A 24,556-nucleotide genomic window follows, 5' to 3' on the forward strand; every position below is an offset into this window, starting at 1 on the left:
GATATCTTGCTCTTGTCTGAGGCTGTTTTCACCTCGATGTGTTGCTTCGGAGGGTTGGTTGCACAAGGGCTACCCTGCTCGACTGCAAATGAATGCACAGGGTTGCTTCCCTGACCTACTCTAGCCTAGCTATCCAATCCACTGAAAGCTAGGGGGAAAAAATCCAAAACAACTGTTTGATTTGGACTCTCTGGCTATGAAGATTTAACCTTCTGTGTGTGCCTTTGCCCCCTCATGCAGAAAACGGAGAAAAAAAGTCCCAAAACTTCTAAACAGCAAAAGAGAGAATAATGTGTCCTTTTAAAATCCTGAGGTCTGTGTTCCTGGTTCAAAATGATCCCATCAATCTGCCACCATGTCAGGGCTGTTGCCCACTCTGGGAGTCTGAGTGCAGAAGGTAGGGCCTGCAAAAGACCTTAAATACCTTGCCTTTATAGGCTCTGCTTACAAAAACAAAACAAAAAAACCCAACTCTCCAGAGTGACAGATGTATTGTCTCTGGAAGACAGTCTGACACCATCGAGTGATTTTAAACAATCCTGAAAAACCAGGAAGGAACACTTGAATTCCTTCCCCAGGGTACCCCAAGATCTTCTGCCACAAGACAGCTTGAAAAAAGAAACAAAAATACAGAAAACAAACTGTGTCTTTGATAGCTGACCACTCTGGCTAGGTAGGCATACACACACACCTGTTACCTTCCAGGACACAAGAATCAAATCACCACTTTAAAATACGATTTTATTAACAAAAAACCAAAAAGATATCCTTAATAAAGCATACTTTGGTGCTAAGTGTTACAGAGCAATTGAGAAGAACAAATTAAAACACAGAGAACATGGTATCTCTGGGTTCAGCATAGATAGTGAATGGTAGTCCTGTCTGGCTTGAAAAAATTATGCCCCTTCAGCTTCTGTTTCAAAAAACTCACATAAAAAGAAATGGAAGCAGGTATATATTTACAATGTAAATTCAGTGCTGTTCCCTATTGATTCTTCTGGCCCCCTGCCAACACCCTTAGCTACCTGAGTTTAACCCATTAGTCATTTATAGTGCTGACCAGCACTCCTCCTGTTAATCACACAGCTTTTCTTAGAAAATTGTTGCTATGCAGTGTTCTCTATGTAATTATCTTGGTAGAATTAATGAGAAAATATAAAAAAAATGAAAATAGTTGTGGACCGATAACATGCCTCTTTTGATTCTCAACCCATCTGTTTCTAGAAACAGATATTGTTTCCCAGTCCTGTGCAATTACCAGAGTATGTGATTGCCTTTATAACCAAAATACAGAGAAGACAGCTGGAAAGTTCAAAGCTTCCTGATAGATCCTGAAGGTCTCTTGGTGTATGAAACTACAAGGCACAATGTACTATAATGCAGATGTTCATTGATTCCCTGCAGAATTTCACAGACTGAGTCTTTCACTGTGTGAGCTACAGGGAGTTGTACTTTTCCCTATACCTACTATATACGATATCATACCCAAACTGAAGTACCTAATGAATCTAAACATTCATTGCCTGTGTACACATCATGTTTTCTAAAATATCAAAGGGCATCACATCACTTTTCCACTGAAGTCTTCACTGGAGCTGTACACAGAACAAATACCAACAACCAGGGCTCGACAAATAATGCAATCTACTCGCTCATGGCTAGTAGATTGCAACCCGGAAGAGCAGGGTTCAGGCAATCTGCGCATGCGCAGAACAATCTGCACATGTGCAGATCGCCGGACAGCGCGGCTGGCGAGCGGGGCTGACCGCAGTTCGGCGAGCCCTGCTAACAACAATAATTTGCTCATTTATCTCAGATGCTTCAGAGGAAGATGTAAGAAACCCAGAGTAGAGACAAAGGGTGAATGTCTATTATAGCAAAGTTGTGTCTTTGACTTGCCAGACTGGGGTATCTATTCTCCAATCAGTGGATCAGTGCTTTTCAGTGCCATTTCCCCTTGCCAGCTTCTTCCAGACTTGTGCCTCTACAACACTTCTTAAATGTGAACAAGTGATTCTACATCTAGAATACTGCATTGAAGTCTTAATTCCAGTTTGTGATTTGTAGAGTGCACCAATCCATTGCACTCTTAATTCCCTTGGTGGACCCAGCTGGTGTGCATTAATTGTTCCTTGGACATATTAAAGGGATTACACCAATGCACACTAGTGGAGTCCATATGGAGGAGTTAAAGCACAACACAATAGTGGTGCTCTACAAATTGAACCCCCATAGTGGGGACTCTGAGATTATATCAATGAGCCCAAAGACTTAAGGGAAATTCATAGAATGGATGAAACTGTTCATTTGGCCAGATACAGCCTGCAGGCCATATGTTTGAAACCCCTACTCTAGGGATTAGTGTTTTAAGGGAAACACCAAATACTATTGTACAACCTAAAAAAATTGTGGATAATTACCAACATGATTTATCTTCATCTATTTCTATGGTAATAACTTTTGCTGAATATGGTCTATGCCAAGTGACAGGGTACAGAATCAGGTCTGCCATGTAAAATTTCCCAAAGCAATAAGGGCATGACACTACAACCAAACCTTCTATTTTATAAACTAGTATAGGCCTGTAAATTGAATGCTGAAGGTAGCTCCCACCAGCGTCCAATTCTCCACCTTTTGTGAGGAGTAAGGGAAGCAAGCAGGAGAATTGTTCCCATCAGCCTCCCACACTGTAGATGCCACCATTGTTCAGCTAAACGTAAGTCAACTCCAGCTATGCATTTTGAATAGGTGGAGGTGCATACCTCAAGCCAACCTTCCAGGTCTAGTGTAGACCTGGCCTAAGTGTCCACATAAGATCTGTAGCACAAGAGATTAACTTGGTGAGTATCACAATCCCTCACACCAGGCTCAGTTTGCATGCCCACTTCACATTTCTAAATCTGTGGTGGAAATGAATTAAGGAAAAGAATTAAGGGAAGATTGTCTTCCTCTTCTTCCACTTTTTCTTGCAATATGGGAGCCAGGTTTTCTTTTAATCCGATATCCACTTCACTACAGAAGATTTATTTAGACTGCCTCTTGTTTCATAAAGGGCTTCAAAGTCTGCAGTGATTTGACAATTTGTTATAATGTTTCTTTGACTCTCCCCTACCTCCTCCTCACATACCATACCACCACCCAGCCTCATTTTCATATGGATACAAAGCATCAGGATAAAATGATGGTTCATTATAGTGGTACAGAGCTCTTATCTTCATCCGGCAAGAGTCATTTCCTTCCAAAGATTGAAATGCAAATGTGAAAATTAATGATAACTGCATTATCTGATAGCAGAGATAATACCGATTCACTGTCAGAGTAACACACAGTCATTCTATGATTTCCTCTGCTTCTTCGCAATATTCTTCTTACTGTCAGACTATATCTATGGTTAACGATGTTTCATGGATTTTTGTTAATTCACATCAAATAGCATTTCCCAGATCTTATAATCTACCATATTTCCCCAGTCAAAAAAGAAACGAAATCAGGACTATAATCTCCTAGTCTTTCTTAAACAAAAAAAGGCTCTATCATAACTGCTTGTTTCCATCTCACAGTGGTCTACCCACCATTCCAATCTATAGCAAACACTTTCTTTGCCTTATACCCCAAACAGTTTTTCAATTACTAAATAATGCCAGGTAAGCCCCACAGCTGATACATAATCACAGTAATTCAAAAAGAAGGCTGCAGTAAATCTATTAAGACAAGCTTTCAAACTACTTTTTAAAATGGGCAAAGATGTGTACCATTGGGAGTACAAAAGACAGTAAAACTGCAGGAATCTGAATTCCACTCAAACAGCATGCTAGAATTTGCACAAATTATTGACCAAGTGCAACTTTTGTAAACCTCACTCCATGAAATAGCTATTTTGAAAAAGCTGCAGTGTGGACACTCTACTGCCGCTATTTCGAAATGGCTCCTCCCCAGGGCCATTCAAAATTATTCCCCCATGCCTCTTGGGGCTCTAAATCAAGGTACCATGTGCACATTAGAGAAGCCTGCCTCCGATTAATTTTGAGGCTTCCCTGTAGTGTAGACATGCTATTTCAAAATAATCTATTTCAGAGTATTTCTTCTGGAATATCTTATTTCAAAATTAGTGTGCAGTGTAGACATACTAATAGTTTATTGGATTAAAAAAATCATCCAGTCTTGATTTAAGGACATACAGTCAGAGACAATTCACCATAATCCTTAATAAATTGTTCCAAATGTTAAACTACCCTCACTGTTAACATTACCCTCACCCTTACTGGGTCATCTGAAGAAGCGGGCTGTGCCCATGAAAGCTCATGATACCATCTACATGTTTTGTTAGTCTTTAAAGTGCTACCAGACTATTTGTTGTTCAAAATTTTTAGCTTGTCTCTAATTAAAATTTGTCTAGCTTCAACTTCCAAATACTGGATTTTGTTATACCGTCTTCTGCTATACTGAGGAACCCTGCTATCAGATTTATTTTCCCCATATATGTACTTAAGGACAGTTCATTCCACTCTTTAATCTTCTTTTTATGAACTAAAAAGATTTTTATTTCCAATCTTTTAATAATTCTCATGGCCCTTCCTGAATACTCTCTCCAGTTTTTCAACATCCTTCTTGAACTGTGGACACTAGAAAAGGACACAGTGTTCCTGAAGGAGTCATACTAGTGTCAGATAAAATGTAATTAAACCTTTCTACCCCTCTTCAATATACCCATTCATATAACGAAGGATCACATTCACTTTTTCGGTCATTACTTTCCATTGGGTGATCATGTTCATCTGATTAACCAACAGCACCTTTAGGACTTTTTCTGAGTTGTTACTTCCAACGACAGAATGACTTACAGAAGTCTAACACTTCATTATATCAAATTTATAATCTCATCAGAAAAGAGGTATCAAGTTATGGCACAACTTCATTTGCCATGCCAGAGATCAATGTTCTGGCATTTGATTTAGTAGGTCTAGTATAGTCCCATGAATCTAACACTGAGGACAGCTCTGGCCGGTTTCGGTATCCTCACAGTTGTGAGGAGTAAGGGAAGCCAGTGGGAGCATTTGCTCCCATCAGCCTCCTGTAATGGGGATGGCCCCATGAGATAAGTTGACTCCAGCTATGAGATGCAAACCTTAAAGAGACCTTCCAAGTCTAGTGTAGACCTGGCTTTAGTCTGATAAGATCTATTTTCCATAAACCAGTACTTATTGGCATTCATTGTATTATACTCATTTCCTTTTTAATGAGTTTCACATCTGCTGTACTTTTGCCCAGGATTGATGCCAGGTCTACCCTTTTTAAATTTTGACATGACAAAAGCTTTCTTCTAGTCCTCTGGAAATTCCCCAATGTTTCAAGAGTTATTTAAAAATAACATTAACTATTCAGAGTCTGTCAGACCTTTTTCAAAACTCTTGAATGCGAGAAAACCTCTGAGTTTACTTTCTGCTTTTTAATATCTTATTTAGATACAATGACAATGGAAAGTATTTCAACATCTTCCTATTACAAAATTACCTACTCTGGCATTTTCCCCAAATATAAATTTATGGAATGCTTATGCCTATTCTACATTATTATTGACAATTCTACTATTTCCATCTAGTAATGAAGCAATAACATCATTAGGATTACTTTTGTTAATACTACACTGAAAGAAAACATCCTTCTTTTTATTCCCTAATTCTACAAGACACAGATTTGTCTTTATATCCTTTTACTTCCTTTATCAATTATTTCAACTCTTACCTTCTAATCTATATTCACTGCTATCAGCTACCCCTTTTCCATTTGCTTTCACTTGTAAACCAAATTAGTTTTTTAATCTGCTGTCATAATTTTCTCTCTTCATTACAGTTTTGGGGGCATCTAATAAAATGTTCTTAAACAGTTCCTAATTATTCCTGGGGGGGGGGGGGGTTCTTTATAAAAAGTCTCTCTCCCATCTTATTTGGCTCATAAATGTTTTCAGATTCAAAAATGGCCATTTTAGAACACTAAACACACATATCACTGATACTCTTTCTTATAGGTTAATAGTATAGGGTATGTCTACACTACCCTCCTAATTCGAACTAGGAGGGCAATGTAGGCATACCGCACTTGCAAATGAAGCCCGGGATTTGAATTTCCCAGGCTTCATTTGCATGAAACCGGCCGGCACCATTTTTAAATGCTGGCAGTTCGAACCCCGTGCCGCGCGGCTACACGTGGCACAGAGTAGCTAGTTCGGATTAGGCTTCCTAATCCGAACTAGCTGTACTCCTCATGGAGTACACACATTTCCCTCCCTGCCCCTTGCAAGTAAATTTTTTAGCAGGTTGGCCAGCAGCCCAGCTCAGTGCTGGCTTGCGTTGGGTCAGGACCTACCCACACTGCGGCTCTGCATTTGAAGTGTATTAGGAGCCAGGAGGGAAGGCAGCCCAGCTCGGTTCTGACTCATGCTGGGTCTGGATGCTCAGCCCCTCCCCATCCCCATAGGGGGTGTTGCCACCACATTCAGATGCCTCATTATCAGGGCAGCAGCATAGGGCAACAGGCAGCTGGTCCATGCGGGGAGCTGCAAGGGACCAGCTCCCGCCTGGTACCCCGCATTGCTATCTCTGATATACAGGCAGCAGTGTTGAATGGCAGGGGGCTCCTCAGGTGTGAGGTCAGAGCAGACTCGCTGCCAGCCTTGCCTCCGGGGACTACAGAATAGTCGATTAACCAATAAGAATTCATGAGGTTACTTGGCTATTCAATTAACTGATATTTAACAACCCTAAATAAAAGAGGAAAAATGTTAATACTGAGGACAGTTTATGCACATATTTACCCAACATGTCTCCCATAGAGTTGTTTTTCAATCAGTGGAGGTAATGTACTACAGCTACAGAAAGCTGCTATTGGGCTATTTTTTCAGCTCACAAGATCATTTAGAGCAGGGGTGAGTAATAATTTTTTGCTGGGGGCCACTTCAAAAATTTCTGAAGTGGCCCTGGGCCGAACTGGAAGGGGTGGGGCATCAAGTGGAAGTGGCGGGATGGAATACATCTGGGTTCCCCACCCCTGACCATGTTTGGTCTAGAGGTGGCAGAGCACCTTTGCCAACCGGCTCCACCCATCCCCATAGGTGCCCATGCCCCTGGCTGGGAAAAGACTTCCCACATTCCCCTGCCCCCAGGCCAATCAGGTCTTAGGGCGGGGGACTGTGCAAAGTTCCCTTCTCTCTGTCCCCGCCCTGCACGGCGCTTAGAAGTGCCATGCACTCCTGGCAGGGTGAAAGGAGGCTTCGCTCTCCCCTCCCCCAGGCCAATGACGGCTTGGGGGAGGGAGAGTGCGTGAAGTCTTCTCCTGCCCTGGCAGAAGTGCAGAGCACATCTAAGTGCTGTGTGCTTCTCACAGGGTGGGGTCAGGGTAAAGGAAACTTCATATGGTTCCCTCCCTCCCCTCCCCCCGATTGGCCTGGGGGCAGAGGAGTGCGTGGAAGCCTCCTCCAGCCCTGTCAGGAGTGCCTGGCACTTCCAAGTGCCACATGCTCCTAGCAGGGCAGAGAAAACTTTGCATGCTCCCCATGTCCCCACGCCCTAATTGGCCTGGGGGCAGAGAAGCAGCAGGGCCTCCTCAGGCCGGATCCATCTGTTTGGTGGGTCAGATCCAGCCCACGGGGGCCCTTTTGCCTACCCCTGATTTAGAGGAAAAGAGGTTAAAAAGTTATTTTTTTAAAGAAAAGGACAAGAGACTAGCTGTTAGAGTGTGGTTTTTAGTTTTGCCCTATCCATAAGTATAAGTTAATTACTAATAAATATCTCACAGCACAAATACCCCAAATCACAGTGACATCATCAAATAACCATGAGTTTTATAAACATAAACAAAGAAACAAACCAACTGGTTTGTTTGTTTTTTAATTCAGCCTAAGTCAAAATAATGTTTTTTCCATAGCCCTTGATGATCACAAACCAGACTCCAATGACTAGGAGTTGATATCACATAAAGCACTATCACAATTGGTACTATTAATAACCTGCATCTCTGTGAAGAGATCAAGGAATGAACAGGTAATGGACATAATGCAACCCTCTCAATCCACGAGGTAAATTCTCTAAGGCTGTATCTACAATGGCACCCTTTTCCGGAAAAGGGATGCTAATGAGACCAGTTGGAATTGCAAATGCCGCGGGGGATTTAAATATCCCCCGCGGCATTTGCATGAACATGGCTGCCGCTTTTTTCCGGCTCGGGGCTTTGCCGGAGAAAAGCGCCAGTCTAGATGGGATCTTTCGGAAAATAAAGCCTTTTCCGGAAGATCCCTTACTCCTGATTTTAAGAGGAATAAGGGATCTTCCGGAAAAGGCTTTATTTTCCGAAAGATCCCGTCTAGACTGGCGCTTTTCTCCGGCAAAGCCCCGAGCCGGAAAAAAGCGGCAGCCATGTTCATGCAAATGCCACGGGGGATATTTAAATCCCCCGCGGCATTTGCAATTCCGACTGGTCTCATTAGCATCCCTTTTCCGGAAAAGAGTGCCAATGTAGACACAGCCTCTGAAAGGAAAAAAGTATATTGTAGAAATGTAGGGAAATTTACACTGCTTCTTCCTATTCTGTACTGGTGGTATATAATCTTCCGGTCACCAATAGCTACATTCCCCAGTACTCTGAAGCCAGTGAATTTCATGAGTGAGATTTACAGAAAAATGTATCCAAAGAAATATTCATTTTTCCTGTATTATATGTTAGAAAAGAAACTTCTATTGCTTTGTATGTATATACTAGCAAAAGAATGAATACAGAATTTCATTTAAGAACTAGAAGACAGAATGATGCAGGAGCATGTCATGAGACATATTTATTCTCTTTTGTGCTATAAGCATGTTATTTCCCTACAAAAGATATAATATTTAAATAAATTAAAGCTCTGATTAAATTTGAGTGGTGGTCACTTCTGCAAGGACCAAAAGGAGTTTCCTCATACTCATTCTCGGTTTTTAGCTTCATATCCTCACACAGAATGTCATGATACATTTAATTCAAAAAAATGTATCTTTCTCTTTTAACATCTAGGACAAAAACTTAAACTTTTATTTTTTGCTGTCATCAAATATATCCCCTCAATGATTCTACACATTTAGTTCATATAGGACAATAACAACCAATAATGAAAATTATAATCTCAAATACATTCACTTTGATCTAAAAATAAAATAGCAACAAAGAAATCACAAAACTTATAGTTCTTAAAAGACTTAAGGTTATTTTACTCCTATGTTAAGGGGATAAGTTTTCTGCAACAATGACAATCTCAAAAACTGGAAGAAGCCATTCCCTTTCCACAAAGCTTTTCAAAAAGTTACAATTACTGTAATATACTTTAATGACAAATGATGTTTTAAATAATATTGCATTGCTTTATAGAGAATATAAACATATTTGTGTACATCAACACCACCACTATAAATGACATCATAGCTGATATTGTGTCTTCATTTTGTATTTTCCAGCTGCTGGTTTCAGAAAATTACCACAGGAGTTCTCCTCTTCATGCAGAGCATACAGTAATTTGCAAATTCAAGCAAGGATGAAAATGTGATTGAAATATAGAATATTTTTCTCATGAGACATATTACTGCATTACAATTATTACTAGAATACTTTCAGAGCTCCCTTCTCTGATGCTCATACTTTTCAGAGAATTGTTCTCTGTTTAGAAACACAGGTACTCTAAGGATATGTTTGGCTTCAAATATGTCTGTTCGCCTTGGCACTGAAGAAATATAAAACACAAACCAAGTTTTATCTATTTACATATAATGGCTGTTTGGAACTCTCTCTCACATGCCCAAAGAACTATAATACTGCCTAATATTTCTCCAATTATATTGTATTTGAAGTAGTTTTACTGTTCATAACAGAAAATGTTCCGGTGTATTTCTATTAACGCATGAAGCTCTTACAGTTTATTGATTGCAGTCAAAAGGTTTCTCTCTTAACGCTGACCAAAGTGTGTTAAATTATTTATATCAAATGAAAACTGATAAGAAAAGACCTTGAAAACATCATTGCTAAGTTCAGTGTTTGGGAGTAGTTACAGACGTCTGACCACAGAAAACTCCATAGAATAGGGCGAGGGTGGGCAAAACTTTTTGGTGGGGGTCTACTCCAAGATTCTGGAAAGAGGTCGAGAGCCATACTTTCCTGTTGAGAGGGTATGGGTCTATGATTGAGGTTGGGTTCATAAGGGTGCACTGAGGAGAGGACAGTGGTGCAGAAGACAGTGTAAGCTCTGAGAGGGAGTTTTGGTGAAGGAGAGGGCTGTTACCTGAGTCAGGGGACTGGGGTGTAGGGTCAGGGAGGAAGTATGGGTGCAAGAGAGGATTCTGGCCTAGGGTAGGGATGTAGGAGGGGTTAAGGTCTGGGAGGGAGCTGTGACCTGGGGCAGGGGTTGCAGAGGGTTTGGATGGTGATCTGGGGGAGGGAGTTAGGGTGTGGAAGGGACAGGTGTACCAGAGGCAGGCTTTAGCTGGGAGGCACTTATCTAAGCACCTCCTGGCCAGCAGCCCAGAAGCATCCCCAGGGCAGGTTGGGCTCCCTACCTGCTGCAGCCCCATATCACTTAAAATTGCTGGTTGTTCCCTCCAAATGGTTCTTAGTTCAGGGAGGGCAGAGGGGCTTGTACTACCTCCATCCCCCAGACCAATCTCTCAACTCCTATTGGTTGTTTCCAGCTAATAGGAGGTGAGAGAATGACTAGGGTCAGTTCCTATTGGCTGGCTGTTTCCAGCCAATAGGAGCTGAGGATTGGCCTCGGGGTGGGGAGATCACATATAGCCTCCCTCTCCTTCCAGAGCAGATAGTCACATGGAACAGCCCTCTGCTAAAAACAGAGTCTGCTATGTGCCTGACGGTTCCAGCAGGGTGGTCCACGGGCTGGATCCTGTGGCTTGGAGGGCTGGATCCGGCCCATGAGATGTATCTTGCCCACCCCTGGAATTGGGAGACACTATCAGCCATAGCCAACAATGAAAATGGGAGCCTCTTGCTAACTCCAATCCGGCATTTAGTTATCAAAATGCTAAGGAATAACATTTTTATATCTAGTAGCAATAACATAGGAACTTTACTCTGTATAATTCTCATGTAAGATGGACATGTTCAGAATGGTTGTCTGGTGAAGCATTTTGCCTCAGCTCTTACCTGTAGACATCTCAAGGTACCACATGAATGCAGGAAGTTTTTCAATTTACAAAACAATGCAACATTGGCCCTAATTACAGAAACATAAGGAAAACATTCTCAGTGTGTCAATTTCAAATTATTTATTCTAGATTTTCATTTGTTTTCTCCTACCTGGCCCATCCCAGTCATCGGTTTCCACAATGAGTTGTCCTGGTTTCTCTGACTGTGCATCACCGTCTGATTCTGTTGTTTCCTGGCTGCCCTCTTCATCACCTGAAGAGAAGAAATACATAACATTTAGAAAATTTCCATAACACTCAGTTAGAATATTCATAAAAAGGCATATACTATTTGGAATGATTTAAAGTCTCTAACAATGCAGGGAAACAGCCAAACAGTGACAGCTTTCACATAAATAATTTCAAAAGTATAAACATTGTTTCTGAAAAATGAGTATTTTTATATAAAATACAGTTTTTCAATTTTAATAAACAAACTATTACAAATCGTTGCAGTATTTGAAAGCAGCCACACAGGGCAGACAATTATTCTCAATCCTTCTCTTTTTATCCATGTCGTTCCTATCAATATTAACCTCTTACAGAAATTCTTCGACAATATAACTATTGAACCTTCTCAGCTAGGAGTATTAGAGTAGCTGTTAGTCACCCTATAATGCATTTTGCAATCAGTTAAATCACCAAAGTATTTTAACAATGAGCAGTTCAGAAATGACAGATCTACTTTCTTGTTGACTGCTTATCAGAGAATAGATATCATATATGTTTTCCAGGTGCTTCCTATAGTTAGGGTACCGTCACAGAAGCCGCTCATGAAAGATAAGGTCATAAAAGAGATGAAAAATGTGTGAGCTTCATACACTCGTGGTTTTATCATCAGACAAGATAGCTTTAGGTAAAGGACTGTACTAGTCATAAACATCAAAATGCAGCTCATACTACAGAGAGGACATTAAAAGTTTGGAATTTAGTTCATTCTCATTCTGTCTTGTAGCATAAATGTAAACCTAAACTGTTAACATCCTTATAGAGCTATTTAGAATGAAACATCACTTACCAATTATAATAATTCAATTTAGAAAAAATCGCCATGAATCCTAACAACATTCAGCATTGTTTTTAAAAAAACATCTCTGATACAGATTTAGGCTCCAATTTTAAAAAGTACAGAAGCTATACGTGACTTTGTATTAGTCTCACTGATGCCAATGAGGATTAGTCACTTGCTTAAAATTATACACACACTTAAATGTTTTGTTGAACTAGAAACTACAGACCACGTTTTCAGCTTTTGTACATCTACATAGCCAACAGGACTACCTCAGTACATCTCTGTTGATGATCTGGCCCTTCAAATCCAAAGGAAGCAGCTTACTCAGGGAAAATTGTATCTCTTTTCTGGGATCCCTACAGAGTGACCTCAGATACTTTCAAGGGAAGCACACCTAAGCTGAAATAATGTGCAGATTTAAAGTGAACTTATTGCTAAATTTTGACAGTATATGATTATCCTTAAGTACATGTCATCTAAAGTGGAGCCCCTTATAAAATAATTTTAAAATATAACTTTCTGTAAGCACTTTAAAATAACAAAAATTAAAAGCAAAACCACTCTGCTGCTGGTAGTCATATAAGTTTTCATCAGATAAAAAACATGTATATTACATCAATATAATTTATAATCCATTTGTTGTATGAAAATGCTGAGCTTCAGAATAAAGCTATCAAAATCAATTGAGAATTGTGTTTTCAAAGCTCACCATAACAGGCATCATTTGGTTTGGTGACCAGGTAAATAAGACTACAATGGCTATGAAGTTATGCTATGACATTTTCTTACAAGCCTTGCAAGAAGGAAAAATATAAGACAAGTCTGTTTCCCAGTGAAGCTGCCATGGGAGTAAGGCACTGGGATAATTAAGAATGTACAACTATCAGGGCCAAACTTTGCTATGACTTATACTGATATAAGACAGGAGTATCAACAGTAATGTAAAACTAAAGTGTGAACAGATTCTGGCCCTCAATATAGAACAGATTATTTGACTAGCTACATCTACATGAATGAGCCACGCTCTTCTACACAGTTCAATATGTTGAATTCTATCACAGCATTTTGCTTTACAGGAACCAGTTATGTTATTGCTTTCTACACTCTTCTTAACATTCAGTTTGGATATTGCTGATCAGATGTCAGTATTTAACCGGTACTGAATGACACCGCAGCACCCCTGGTGGCTGAGCTATGTGACTTTGTCTTCACCCACAACTATTACTAATTAGGGGATACTATATACCTTCAAGTCAGCAGTGCTGCTATGGGAACCCACATGATCCCACAATATCTGAACATTTTTATGGATGACCTCAACAACATTTCCTCAGCTCTTGTCTCCTAGTACCTTTCTTCTACTTATGCTACATTAACAATATCTTCATCACATAGAACCCAGGGGAAGGAGACACTTGAAGAATTTCACAGGGATTTAAACAACTTCCACCCACCATCAACCTTAACCTGGAGCAGTCCACACAAGAGATCCAATTCCTTGCCACTGCAGTACAATTAAATAATGGCCACGTTACTACTACCTTATACCGGTAACCTACTGAGCATTATTCTTACCTATATACTTCTACCTTCCATCCAGGACACATCACATGATCCATAGCTTTTTTAACAGCCAGGCCCTAAGATACAACTTTGCTCCAATCCCAATGACGAACATCTACAAGATCTTAAATACCCACCTGGGGAAGTGAAGAAACAGACTGACAGAGCCTGATGAGTGCCCAGGAATTTGCTTCTTCAACACAGACCCAACAAAGAATATAACAGAACACCACTAATAATCATCTACAGCCCCCATCTCAAACACCTCCAGCACATCATTGACAATCTACAACCTACACCGGAAAACGATCCCACACTCTCACAGGCCTTCAGACTCAGGCTGATCCTCGCCTACAGAAAACCCCCTAACATGAAACAAAATCTTTCCAGCAGCCACACATCAAACCTCAGACACACTCCCCCAGGATCCTACCTATAATAAACCCTTTTGCCAACTTTCACCACATATCTATACAAGTGATACCACTACAGGACCTAACCACAGAAGCCACCACATCAGAGGCAGACAACTGCACATTCTCTAATGTGCTATATGCAATCAAGTGCCAACAATGCCTCTCTGACATGTATATTGACCAAACTAGACAGTCTCTATGACATAGGATTAATGGACAAAGAACGGATATTATAAATGATAACACAGAAAGCATTTTAGCCTGTATGGACACTCATTAATGGACTTAAATTAGCCACTCTTCCACAAAATAATTTCACAAGCCAACTATAGAGAAAGAGTGCACATGCAAATTGACCTTCATATGCAAGTTTGACACTGTCTACCTTGACCTGACTTAGGAATGTAAAAGAGTAGTTGAGTCTACTACTCGCATTCCCCCACCTTGCTGCCTCTATATCAGAGACAGCAAAGGGGCATGGAGAGCAGGAGCCAGTCCTGGGGGAAGCCGGCTTAAAAGCCAGTTCCCCCCAGCACTGTCTCCGCAGTGGGGATGACAGGAGAGGCAGAGGCGTGGTGGCGCTGAGGCTCTGCCTTTTAAATGTAGTAAGAGCCGCCTGAGTCTTACTACATTTAAAAGGCAGAGACACAGTGTGGGACCCTGTGTGAGCTACATTTAAAAGGCACAGCCACAGCAGGGTTAGCTGCCCCCTGGCTCCTACTACATTTAAACTGCAAAGCTGCAGCAGGGATAGTAAGCACCATCAACTAATCAAGTCGTTGATGGAAATTCCACTCACTTTTGATTAGCTGATTCTCCGCAATTGAACACCCCTAGCCTGAACAAAGACTTGAACTGGTTAACATATAAAATCAGCTTTCCTTACATTCAACTCCCTACTGACATCAAAAGCTACGTATGGGATACTTCCAGGCCACTCAATTAGCCACTGGGGCTACACACTGGGACTACAATTAACAGGTACTTTTTTTCCCTCCCTCTCCCTTCTTATTCTGAGGGTCCCCCTTTTTTTCTCCACTCAAAATCATCTTAGCTGAAGAAGTAGGTTTTGCCCATGAAAGCTCACGATACTGTCTATAGATTTCTGTTAGTCTCTGGGGGTACGTCTAAACTACATGCCTCCGTCGATGGAGGCATGTAGATTTGTGTATTCAAAAAAGGGAAATGAAGCGGCGATTTAAATAATTGATGCTTCATTTAAATTTACATGGCTGCTGCGCTGAGCCGACAACAGCTGATCAGCTGTTTGTCGGCTCAGCGCGCTAGTCTGGACGCTCCCCTGCCGACATCAAAGCCCTTTGTCGGCAGCCCCGGTAAACCTCATCCCACAAGGAATAACGGAGCTGCCGACAAAGGGCTTTGATGTCGGCAGGGGAGTGTCCAGACTAGCGCGCTGAGTCGACAAACAGCTAATCAGCTGTTTGTCGACTCAGCGCGGCAGCCATGTAAATTTAAATGAAGAGGCGATTATTTAAATCGCCGCTTCATTTCCCTTTGCCTACGACCCTCATCTACATGGCTCCGTCGATGGAGCCATGTAGTCTAGACCCAGCCTAAGGGTACGTCTAGATTACAAGCCTCTTTCAAAAGAGGCTTTTTCGAAAGAATCTTTTGAAAAAGCCTCTTTCAAAAGAGAGCGTCTAGACTACAGCCAGTACTTTGGAAAAACTGAACCACTTTTTCGAAAAAGAATATCCAAGCAGTCTGGATGATCTCTTTTGAAAAAGCACAATTCACATTCAATAATGCCTTTTTTCCAAGGAGCACATTCGAAAAAAGGCATTATTCTTTGTAAAATGAGGTTTTCCGTAATCAAAAAAAACTGCCGCATTCTTTCGATTTACTTTTGAGAGAACATGGCGGTAGTCTAGACGCAAGGGAAGTTTTTTCGAAAAAAGGCCACTTTTTCCTAAAAAACCCTATAGTCTAGACAAACCCTAAGATGCCACAGGACTACTCATAGTTTTGAAAGTTACAAACGAAAACAGCTATTGTTGTGAGTCATTTAGGATAACTTCATACTCCTGGTTCCTTGGACAATCTCACAATCAGTTTCTTTAACTACAATATGGCAAATATTGTGAACAATCCCCAGTACTTTCACCTAGTTCGAACTAGGGAGGCTAATGTAGGCATTCGAAGTTGCAAATCAAGCCCGGGATTTAAATATCCGGCGCTTGATTTGCATCTTCCCGGCCGGTCGCCAATTTTGAAATTTACAAGTCCGGACTAACTGCCCACGTTTACACGCGGCAGGGACCCGGTATTTCGAATTAAAGCCCTAACTCGAACTACCTGTTATTCCTCCTGCAAGGAGGTTTAACAGGTAGTTCAATTTAGGGGCTTTAATTCGAAACTACCTAGTCCGTGCCGCATGTAGCCGCGCGGCACGGAGTCCGCACTAGTGGACATTTAAATATAGCGGCGCCCGGCTTTATGCAAATGAAGCCCGGGAAATACAAATCCCGGGCTTCATTTGCAACTCCGGTTGCCTACCATAGTTCGAACTAGGGTGGTAGTGTAGACATACCCTTAGACAAGCTCACAAAAATCAAGGATTGTCTGAAAAAACATGAGATTTTTTTTTAAATAATTTATTTTACTTTTTATTTGCCTTCTGGGGTTTTGGGGTTGGGTTTTGTCGTTGTTGTTGCTGTTTTGAACACTTAGAGTTTATTTTTTCAGGTTCTACTCTTCAACCATTAGGGCTAGAAACACACTTTCAAAAAAAAAAGAAAGCTAAAATTCTCACATACTCATATAACTTCAAGAGTGGGGACTTTCAGGAAAGCACCAAATATGAGAGATCAAATTACAAATACAAGAATTGGCAATGCTGCAGGAATTCAGGAAATGCTCCCCACCCTACTCCATTCATGATAACACTGACTAAAGATGAGAATAAGCTATAAAAAGGTGCATAATCTAGCTCGTAGATTTCTTCTAATCAACAGCTTTAGTGATTAGTGAGGTAAAGAATTATTTTATACTAAGTCCAAAAAATAACACTGGCAAATTCAATATAAAACAAAAAAATTAATTGTTTAACTACATCCACTTGTGACTCCGGGTCACTTCTTATATTAATTGGTTTCTTTAGGTTCAGGATCTTGGAAAGAGAGTGAGAATGTGATTGTAACTGGTTATAAAAAAAGAGTGCTTATGATAATTTAGTTCATTCCTAACAGCCACCTACTTTTAACTAGAGTTTCAAATATTTGTCAGGTTCCAAAAGACTGTCTTCTAAATTTCAGGACTTTGAACTGTTTTGTGGGGGCACCCTCTTTTTGCAAGATCCCTTATTCCTCAAAAAATTAGGTTTACAGGCTCTTGTGCAAAAGGGTTTTTTTTCCAACGAATGGTCCCGTCTACACAGGGTTTTTTATCTCAAAAACCTTTTCTGCAAAAAGGATCAGAAGAAGATATGCAAATGAGAGCACATGATATGCAAATGAGCACTTCATTTGCATTTCCTCTTCCGCAAAACACCCACAGCGTAGACATAGCCACAGAGTGTTACTCCTGCAACATCCTGATTAGCTGTTTCAAAAACAGTCAGGACATCTTCTGTGCCAAAAACAAGTGACCGAATTAGCTGTCACAAGTAAATGGTTCTTTTTTCTGGGTCATTCATCATAATCCTTCCAGAGATAATATTGAGCCCATCAGGTCATAGATAAGGGATTCCTTTATTCTTTATTCCTTGGGAGTTATATTATTGCTTCCATCCACAGCTGCTGATTATGGGTGCTAAGTTTGTGCACAATTGAGTTCTTTGAATTTGGGCTGACAATGAAACCTCAGGAAATCTCAAAACCATCTACCTGCATCCAAAACTAAGAAGAGAACACAAAGTCAGATGAAAAAGGTGGAAGAGATAGACGCTGTCTCCCCTCAAAAATCAGAAACATATTTAGCTGTAATACCATATGCAAGCAAATGACAAAAGTATGTCATGTGGGTATTTCATATTTTATGGGTGCTTACGTCTAATTTATTTGAAATTATTAGTTTATGATCATCATTCCACTTAAATTTTCAGTTTCTAGGAAGCACAGGACTTTTAGGGTATTGTCTACACTGTGGAGCTATTTTGGGATACCAGAAATATCCCAAAATAGCTATTTCGTGTTTATTGAAGCAGCCCATTATTTCAAAATAGATTTCAAAATAACAGGCGGTTTATTCTGATGTCCCAGAAGCCCTCATTCCACGAAGGTTATGGGGCATTTCTGAATAGCAAGTTATTTTGAAATTTGGCACTGTGTACACAGTGGCAAATTACGAAATAAGCTATTTTGAAATACACTTCAAATAAGCTATGCAATTTGCATAGCGCAAATTGTGTAGATTATTTCGAACCAAGGGTGCTGTTTAGATGCACTCTTAGGGTATGTCTACACTACATGGCTCCGTTGACGGAGCCATGTAGATTTGTTTACTGGGCATAGGAAAATGAAACAGCAATTTAAATAATCACTGCATCATTTAAATTTAAATGGCTGCCGTGCTGTGTCGATCAGCTGTTTGTCGGCTCAGTGCGCTAGTCTGGACGCTCCGCGGTCGATATCAAAGGAATTTGTCGACCTCCCCGGTAAACTTCATCCCATGAGGCATACCGGGGAGGTCGACAAATGCCTTTGATGTCAACCATGGAGCATCCAGACTAGTGCACTGAGCCAAGAAACAGCTGATTGGCACAGCACGGCAGCCATTTAAATTTAAATGAAGGCGATTATTTAAATCGCCGCTTCATTTTCCTATGCCGGGTAGCCTAATCTACATGCCTCTGTCACCAGAGGCATGTAGTCTAGACATACCCTTAGTGACTAAATAATCCCTTTACAAACAATTGATAAAGTTCTTAAAAAGCCCAAATGTACAAACTGAAAAGTCAGGATTTACTTTTTGAAACTGCTTTATGAACTTTAAAGCAGTTTAAAATGTTACTCTGACCATACAACTCTACACATTTTAAAGCCAGTTTTTGATTTAACTCCATTTGTTTGTTTGTTTGTTTGTTTGTTTGTTTGTTTGTTTGTTTGTTTTAAATCCAGCTTGCTAGTTAATTGTGAAATTCTGTTTTCTGTTTAATGAGACTGCCCATACTTCCTGATTATGAGCAGGATTTGCTTAGCTACAAAGGGCCAAATCCTAATTCCACTAAAGTATTTTGGCATGCATTTCAGCAGGACCAAGATTTGACCGCTAGAGATGACATCTGGGATCACGGCAAAAGGAGAATACAGTTGTGGGAAGGCAGTCTCCCACGCTACGTCTATACTGACGCTTTTTATCAGAAAAAGATACGCAAATTGCATTCCACAATTTGCATACCTTTTTTCCGATAGTTTTCTCAGAAGAGTCTTTTCCGAAATTTGGCCCATCTACTCTGGGCCAATTTCAGAAATACCTCCTCTTTCAGAAGAGCCCTTCTTCCTCGTGTCACAAGGAAGAGAGGGCTTCTGAAAGAGCATGTCTGCTTTTCAGCAAAAAATGTCGGAAGAGCAGATGCGTTCCCTGGACATGGCAGAGTTTTTGTGGAATACCTCTGGTAGCCTGGAAAAACTCCATAGTCTAGACATAGCCCCAGTTGCTACTCTGAGACTTCAGTTTAATAAAAAAAAATAACTTCAAACACTTAGAATATAAGAACATAAGAACGGCTGTACTGGGTCAGACCAAAGATACATCTAACCCAGTATCCTATCTGCCGACAGTGGCCAGCACCAGGTGCCCCAGAGAGGGTGGACCCAAGACAATGATCAATTGATTTGTCTCCTGCCATCCTTCTCCAGCTTCTGACAGAGGCCAGGGACATCATTTCTATCCCCTGACTAATAGCCTTTTATGGACCTAACCTCCATGAAATCATCTAGCTTCTCTTTAAACTCTGTTATAGTCCTAGCCTTCACATCCTCCTCTAGCAAGGAGTTCCACAGGTTGACTATGTGCTGTGTGAAGAAGAACTTTCTTTTATTAGTTTTAATCCTGCTACCCATTAATTTCATTTGGTGTCCTCTAGTTCTTCTATTATGGGAACTAATAAATAACTTTTCTTTATTCACTCTCTCCACACTACTCATGATTTTATATACCTCTATCATATCCCCCCTCGGCCTCCTCTTTTCTAAACTGAAAAGTCCCAGTCGCTTTAACCTCTCTTCATATGGGACCCATTCCAAACCCCTAATCATTTTAGTTGCCCTTTTCTGAACCCTTTCCAAGGCCAAAATATCTTTTTTGAGGTGAGGAGACCACATCTGTACACAGTATTCAAGATGTGGGCCTACCATAGTTTTATACAGGAGCAGTAAGATATTCTGTGTCTTATTTTCTATCCCTTTCTCAATAATTCCTAGCAGCCTATTTGCCTTTTTGACCGCCGCTGCACACGGTGTGGAAGTTTTCAGAGAACTATCCACAATAACTCCAAGATCTCTTTCCTGATTTGTCAAAGCCAAATTAGCCCCCATCCTACTGTACGTATAGTTGGGGTTATTTTCCCCGATGTGCATTACTTTACCCTTATCCACATTAAATTTTATTTGCCATTTTGTTGCCCAATCACTCAGTTTGGAGAGATCTTTTTGGAGTCCCTCCACATTTTTTCTAGTCCCTCACAGTCTGCTTCTCTTTTTCCTGCCCTCTCTTTCCTTTTCTATCATGAAAAAGGTTGTTGTACTTCTGAGAAGGATAGAAAGCCTTGACAGTAAAGGAGTTAAGGAGGAGGCATATTTTAGCAACAAAAAGGCCTCACTTCATCACAGAAAGAGATCATTCTAACTAATTTGTGTCTTTCTACAGCTGCCATTCCCTACTTCTCCGTATCTATATACTGCATCTGATAAAATGGAGGATACTTGGGATCCAGGAAAAACAAAAAAAAGTAGATTGCTTCAATTCCATAGAATACAGATACATTGAAATTAACCTACATTCTGCTGAATGGAAAGCTTTATCCTGATTCCGCAATAAATCAATCTGATACTGTAACTTTTACAGGAATGTTATTGAAAAGTGTTATTTTTTCATGGAATGCATGATCTTTTTTGTCCTACGAGATGAAAATCTATCATCACATATACATGCCCTCTCCTATCTCTGCTTACCAAAAAGAATTAATATATCCTTCATTTACTTGGAAAGCCTACATAAAAATGTAACAAATTAAAAATAACTAACAAAATTAAAGGAGTATGAGCTCCAGGAAAACAGAAGTATTGCCAGAAAAAGATAATGTCGGGCCTGGGGGGGTGTGAGCTCTCATGCCAAGCAAAGCTGGGGGCTGTTCAATCACCTCTATCAGTGCTCTATCAATGTCTACACTCCAGCCAAATCCAGAGAAAACAAGGAGTCAAAGATTCTGGTCAATAAGCTTATAGGCGATTTGCACAAACAGCTCCTCCAGCAAGGTAAAAAACAAAGTCATATTGGCTTTTCTTTTTTATTCCTTCTCTTTGAACTCCCTGTTTCAAAATGTACCCAGGAAATGTCAGTGCTATATGCAGAAATTTAAAGAGCTGAGCTTCTTAATCCCGTTAAGAACAAGGAACGAAGTTTCCTGTAAAGATCTCCTTATGGAGCTCATGTGATTATGGTATAGCTGCCTTATGGTGATCCTGATTCCAGTTGCTGTAGAATCAGAGAAGGTAAAAATATGTCATAAAAGTCACTACTTACTGATTAAAAAGGTTTGTGTTAAAAAAGGCTAAACATACTTTCTGAACCAACAAACAAAGCAAATAGTAAGCATGGTTGTTAGACATTAGAAGCAGAGAATATTTACACACGAAATAAAACCACACACACCAGAGGATAGAAGGAACTCACAAAAATCCTTTTCAGGGTGTTAAATGTTCAAACTGCATTATAGATGGTGGGGGTGATAGTTTTTCACATACAGTAAGAAGGAAAATAACTTAGCATTGTATTTATTGACTGCTATATGGAGAATCACTCGGCAGCTGTTTCCTTGAATCTCAAGCCTGACTGCACAATATGATCACATGGTTTAAAGTAAAAAATTCCAGACCTAAGCTGGTCTGGCAGCCTACTGGCAAAATGCTGTACATGAGCAGAAAGCTCAGTTCAGGTTTCAGGCTCATTCTTCACTGTCACAGCCAAAGTATGAGACCATTGTAAAGGTTGCTCACTCATATAGTACCAAGTATTCCCCTCTTGCTGTCTCAGGAATGGAATTTTTGAGCTTCAGGAGGAGCTATATTTCATCTACAGTCAAAGCCGATGTCCCACAAGGGACGTCGATCAGGACCCCATTTTATCATGCACTTTGCAAATATGTAATAAATTCATGTTATAGCAGTCTGCTATAGAAGAAACAATAGAACTTAGAATGTTAACTGTTTCCTGCTATAACCATGTACCACCACATCATTAATTAATTACCTATGGTAGGAGCTATATCACCATTTCAAAGTAGCCTGGCCTTTGGGACCATAAACCATACACCATATATAATGAACACTACAATGTCCTACCTGCTTTGGGTCCATAAGACCACCAATCTATTAAGGGTGCCGGGAATGCCCTCTCAGTCAGCTATGTCTACAGATTTGCTGTGTACCACATCTGTTAATGTGAATTCTAGCAGTAGGGCACTAGGATGAGACAGTTTATTGGAGGAACTTCTGTAACACAGCCAAAACTAGAAAACCTGACAGAGTGCAGCAGCCAGGCAGGATCAGAGATTGTGTACCATAGAGACTCTGAATACCCACCAACACTATGTGTCAATACCAACAGTCTCTCCTATGCCTTCCCCTAATTTTCTCAGATGCCCATCACCTCTCTGTGTTTATCTGTAACAACTCCAAATATATTCTCACATTTGCTGTTCTGATGATTTTCCAAATCTCCAGTGAAACACATAGGCCATCATCTATTCTCTGCGGGTATGTCTACACTAGCTCATTAGTTCGAGCTAGGTAGGGTAATGAGGGCAAGCGGAGTTGCAAATGAAGCCCGGGATTTAAATATCCCGTGGAATGAGGAGTAACGGTAGTTCGAATTAGGATCTTTAATTCGAACTACCTAGTCCATGCCGCGTGTAGCCGCGGGCACGGAGTTCGGACTAAGGGGTATTTTAAAATGGCGGCGCCCGGGAACATGCAAATGAAGCCGAGGATATTTAAATCCCGGGCTTCATTTGCAACTCCACTTGCCCTCATTACTCTGCCTAGCTCGAACTAAATAGCTAGTGTAGACATACCCTGCTATTGTCTCTCCCATCCTGTACATTTACTCACCTGGAAACTCCCTAGCCTTATGCACTCTTCCCTATGCAGTCTAGGTATCTCTTCCCTTGAAAGGCCCCATCATCATACTGCTGCTTGCATAAGTTGGTCCAATGAAAGACATTACCTCAGCAACTTTATCTCTTAAATGAGATGATTATACTCAATTTTTCCCTCAAGTAGTGTATGCAAGTACACATCTATGGCACCATCTTCTTAAGCCTCTTATTCTACTCCTGTCAGCTCCATCTTGTCCCATTTTTGCCCCATCCCTCCCTTTTCTAAGTCGGACCACTTCTATTTCAATAATCCCTAGTCTGTCCCTCGGTTTCTTTCCATCCCTAGCCTCATCCTGTCTGCCTCTCTCCCAGGCCTAACACATTCCCCCCTCTCCCCTAGGCTTGGTCTATACAAGGAGTTTAGATAGTCTTTAGCCTCATAAGCTCAATATTTTAAGCGATGTATTCATACTACCAAGCCTGTCTCATAGACCTTAAGGGCTGCGGAAGTCGAATCCTGCTTTTCACCAGAGTAACTTTATTCCTGACCTTGCATGGTCAAATTTATGCTTGTGTAGCTGCAGTATTGCCAGAAACTCAATGCTATTGGCCTCCAGGAGGCCTCCCGCAGCTTATTGGTCCGACCGCCCTGGCCACAACTTGTGTCTCTACTGCTCTCCTGATGAGTTCAAAAAGCCCTGAGAAAAGTAGAAGGGCCTGTGCAGTGCAGTCAGCATTGCAAGCCCACTGTGAGAAAGCAGTACACTGCAGTACACCCCCACTCCCACAGGCAAGAAAGGACAATACCCCCACTCCCACCAACACTCTCACAGTCAGAAAAGGGACCAGTACCTCTAGGAGACCACGTGATGGAGTGTGACAGACACAGTGGCAAGCCTAACCCCCGCATGGCCCTGCTGCTCCCCCCCCCCCCCCGCAGGTTCCTGGGGAAGTAGCACGGACCCAGGAAACCACGTGTGCCATACCCAGCATGTGCCAAACACAGCAGCAATCTGCCCTGTGTCTTCCCCCCATCAACTGCAGGCTCCTCCTCTGACTGACCCCTTATCATGCCTAC

General features: G+C 41.0%; 1 protein-coding gene across 5 annotated transcripts in view; it reads right to left on the reverse strand.

Moving 5' to 3' along the window:
- The window catches only part of ZFPM2 (zinc finger protein, FOG family member 2), a 569,933-nt gene that overhangs the window by 406,260 nt on the left and 139,117 nt on the right, over positions 1–24,556 (reverse strand). For all 5 annotated transcript variants that reach the window (XM_075920227.1, XM_075920231.1, XM_075920230.1 and 2 more), the window contains one exon: positions 11,323–11,424. In XM_075920227.1, the coding sequence (XP_075776342.1) occupies positions 11,323–11,424 (102 nt within the window). The remainder of the gene's footprint in view (positions 1–11,322; positions 11,425–24,556) is intronic.

This window comes from Pelodiscus sinensis, chromosome 2, assembly GCF_049634645.1.
Source record: "Pelodiscus sinensis isolate JC-2024 chromosome 2, ASM4963464v1, whole genome shotgun sequence".
NCBI classification, from domain to species: Eukaryota; Metazoa; Chordata; order Testudines; family Trionychidae; genus Pelodiscus; species Pelodiscus sinensis.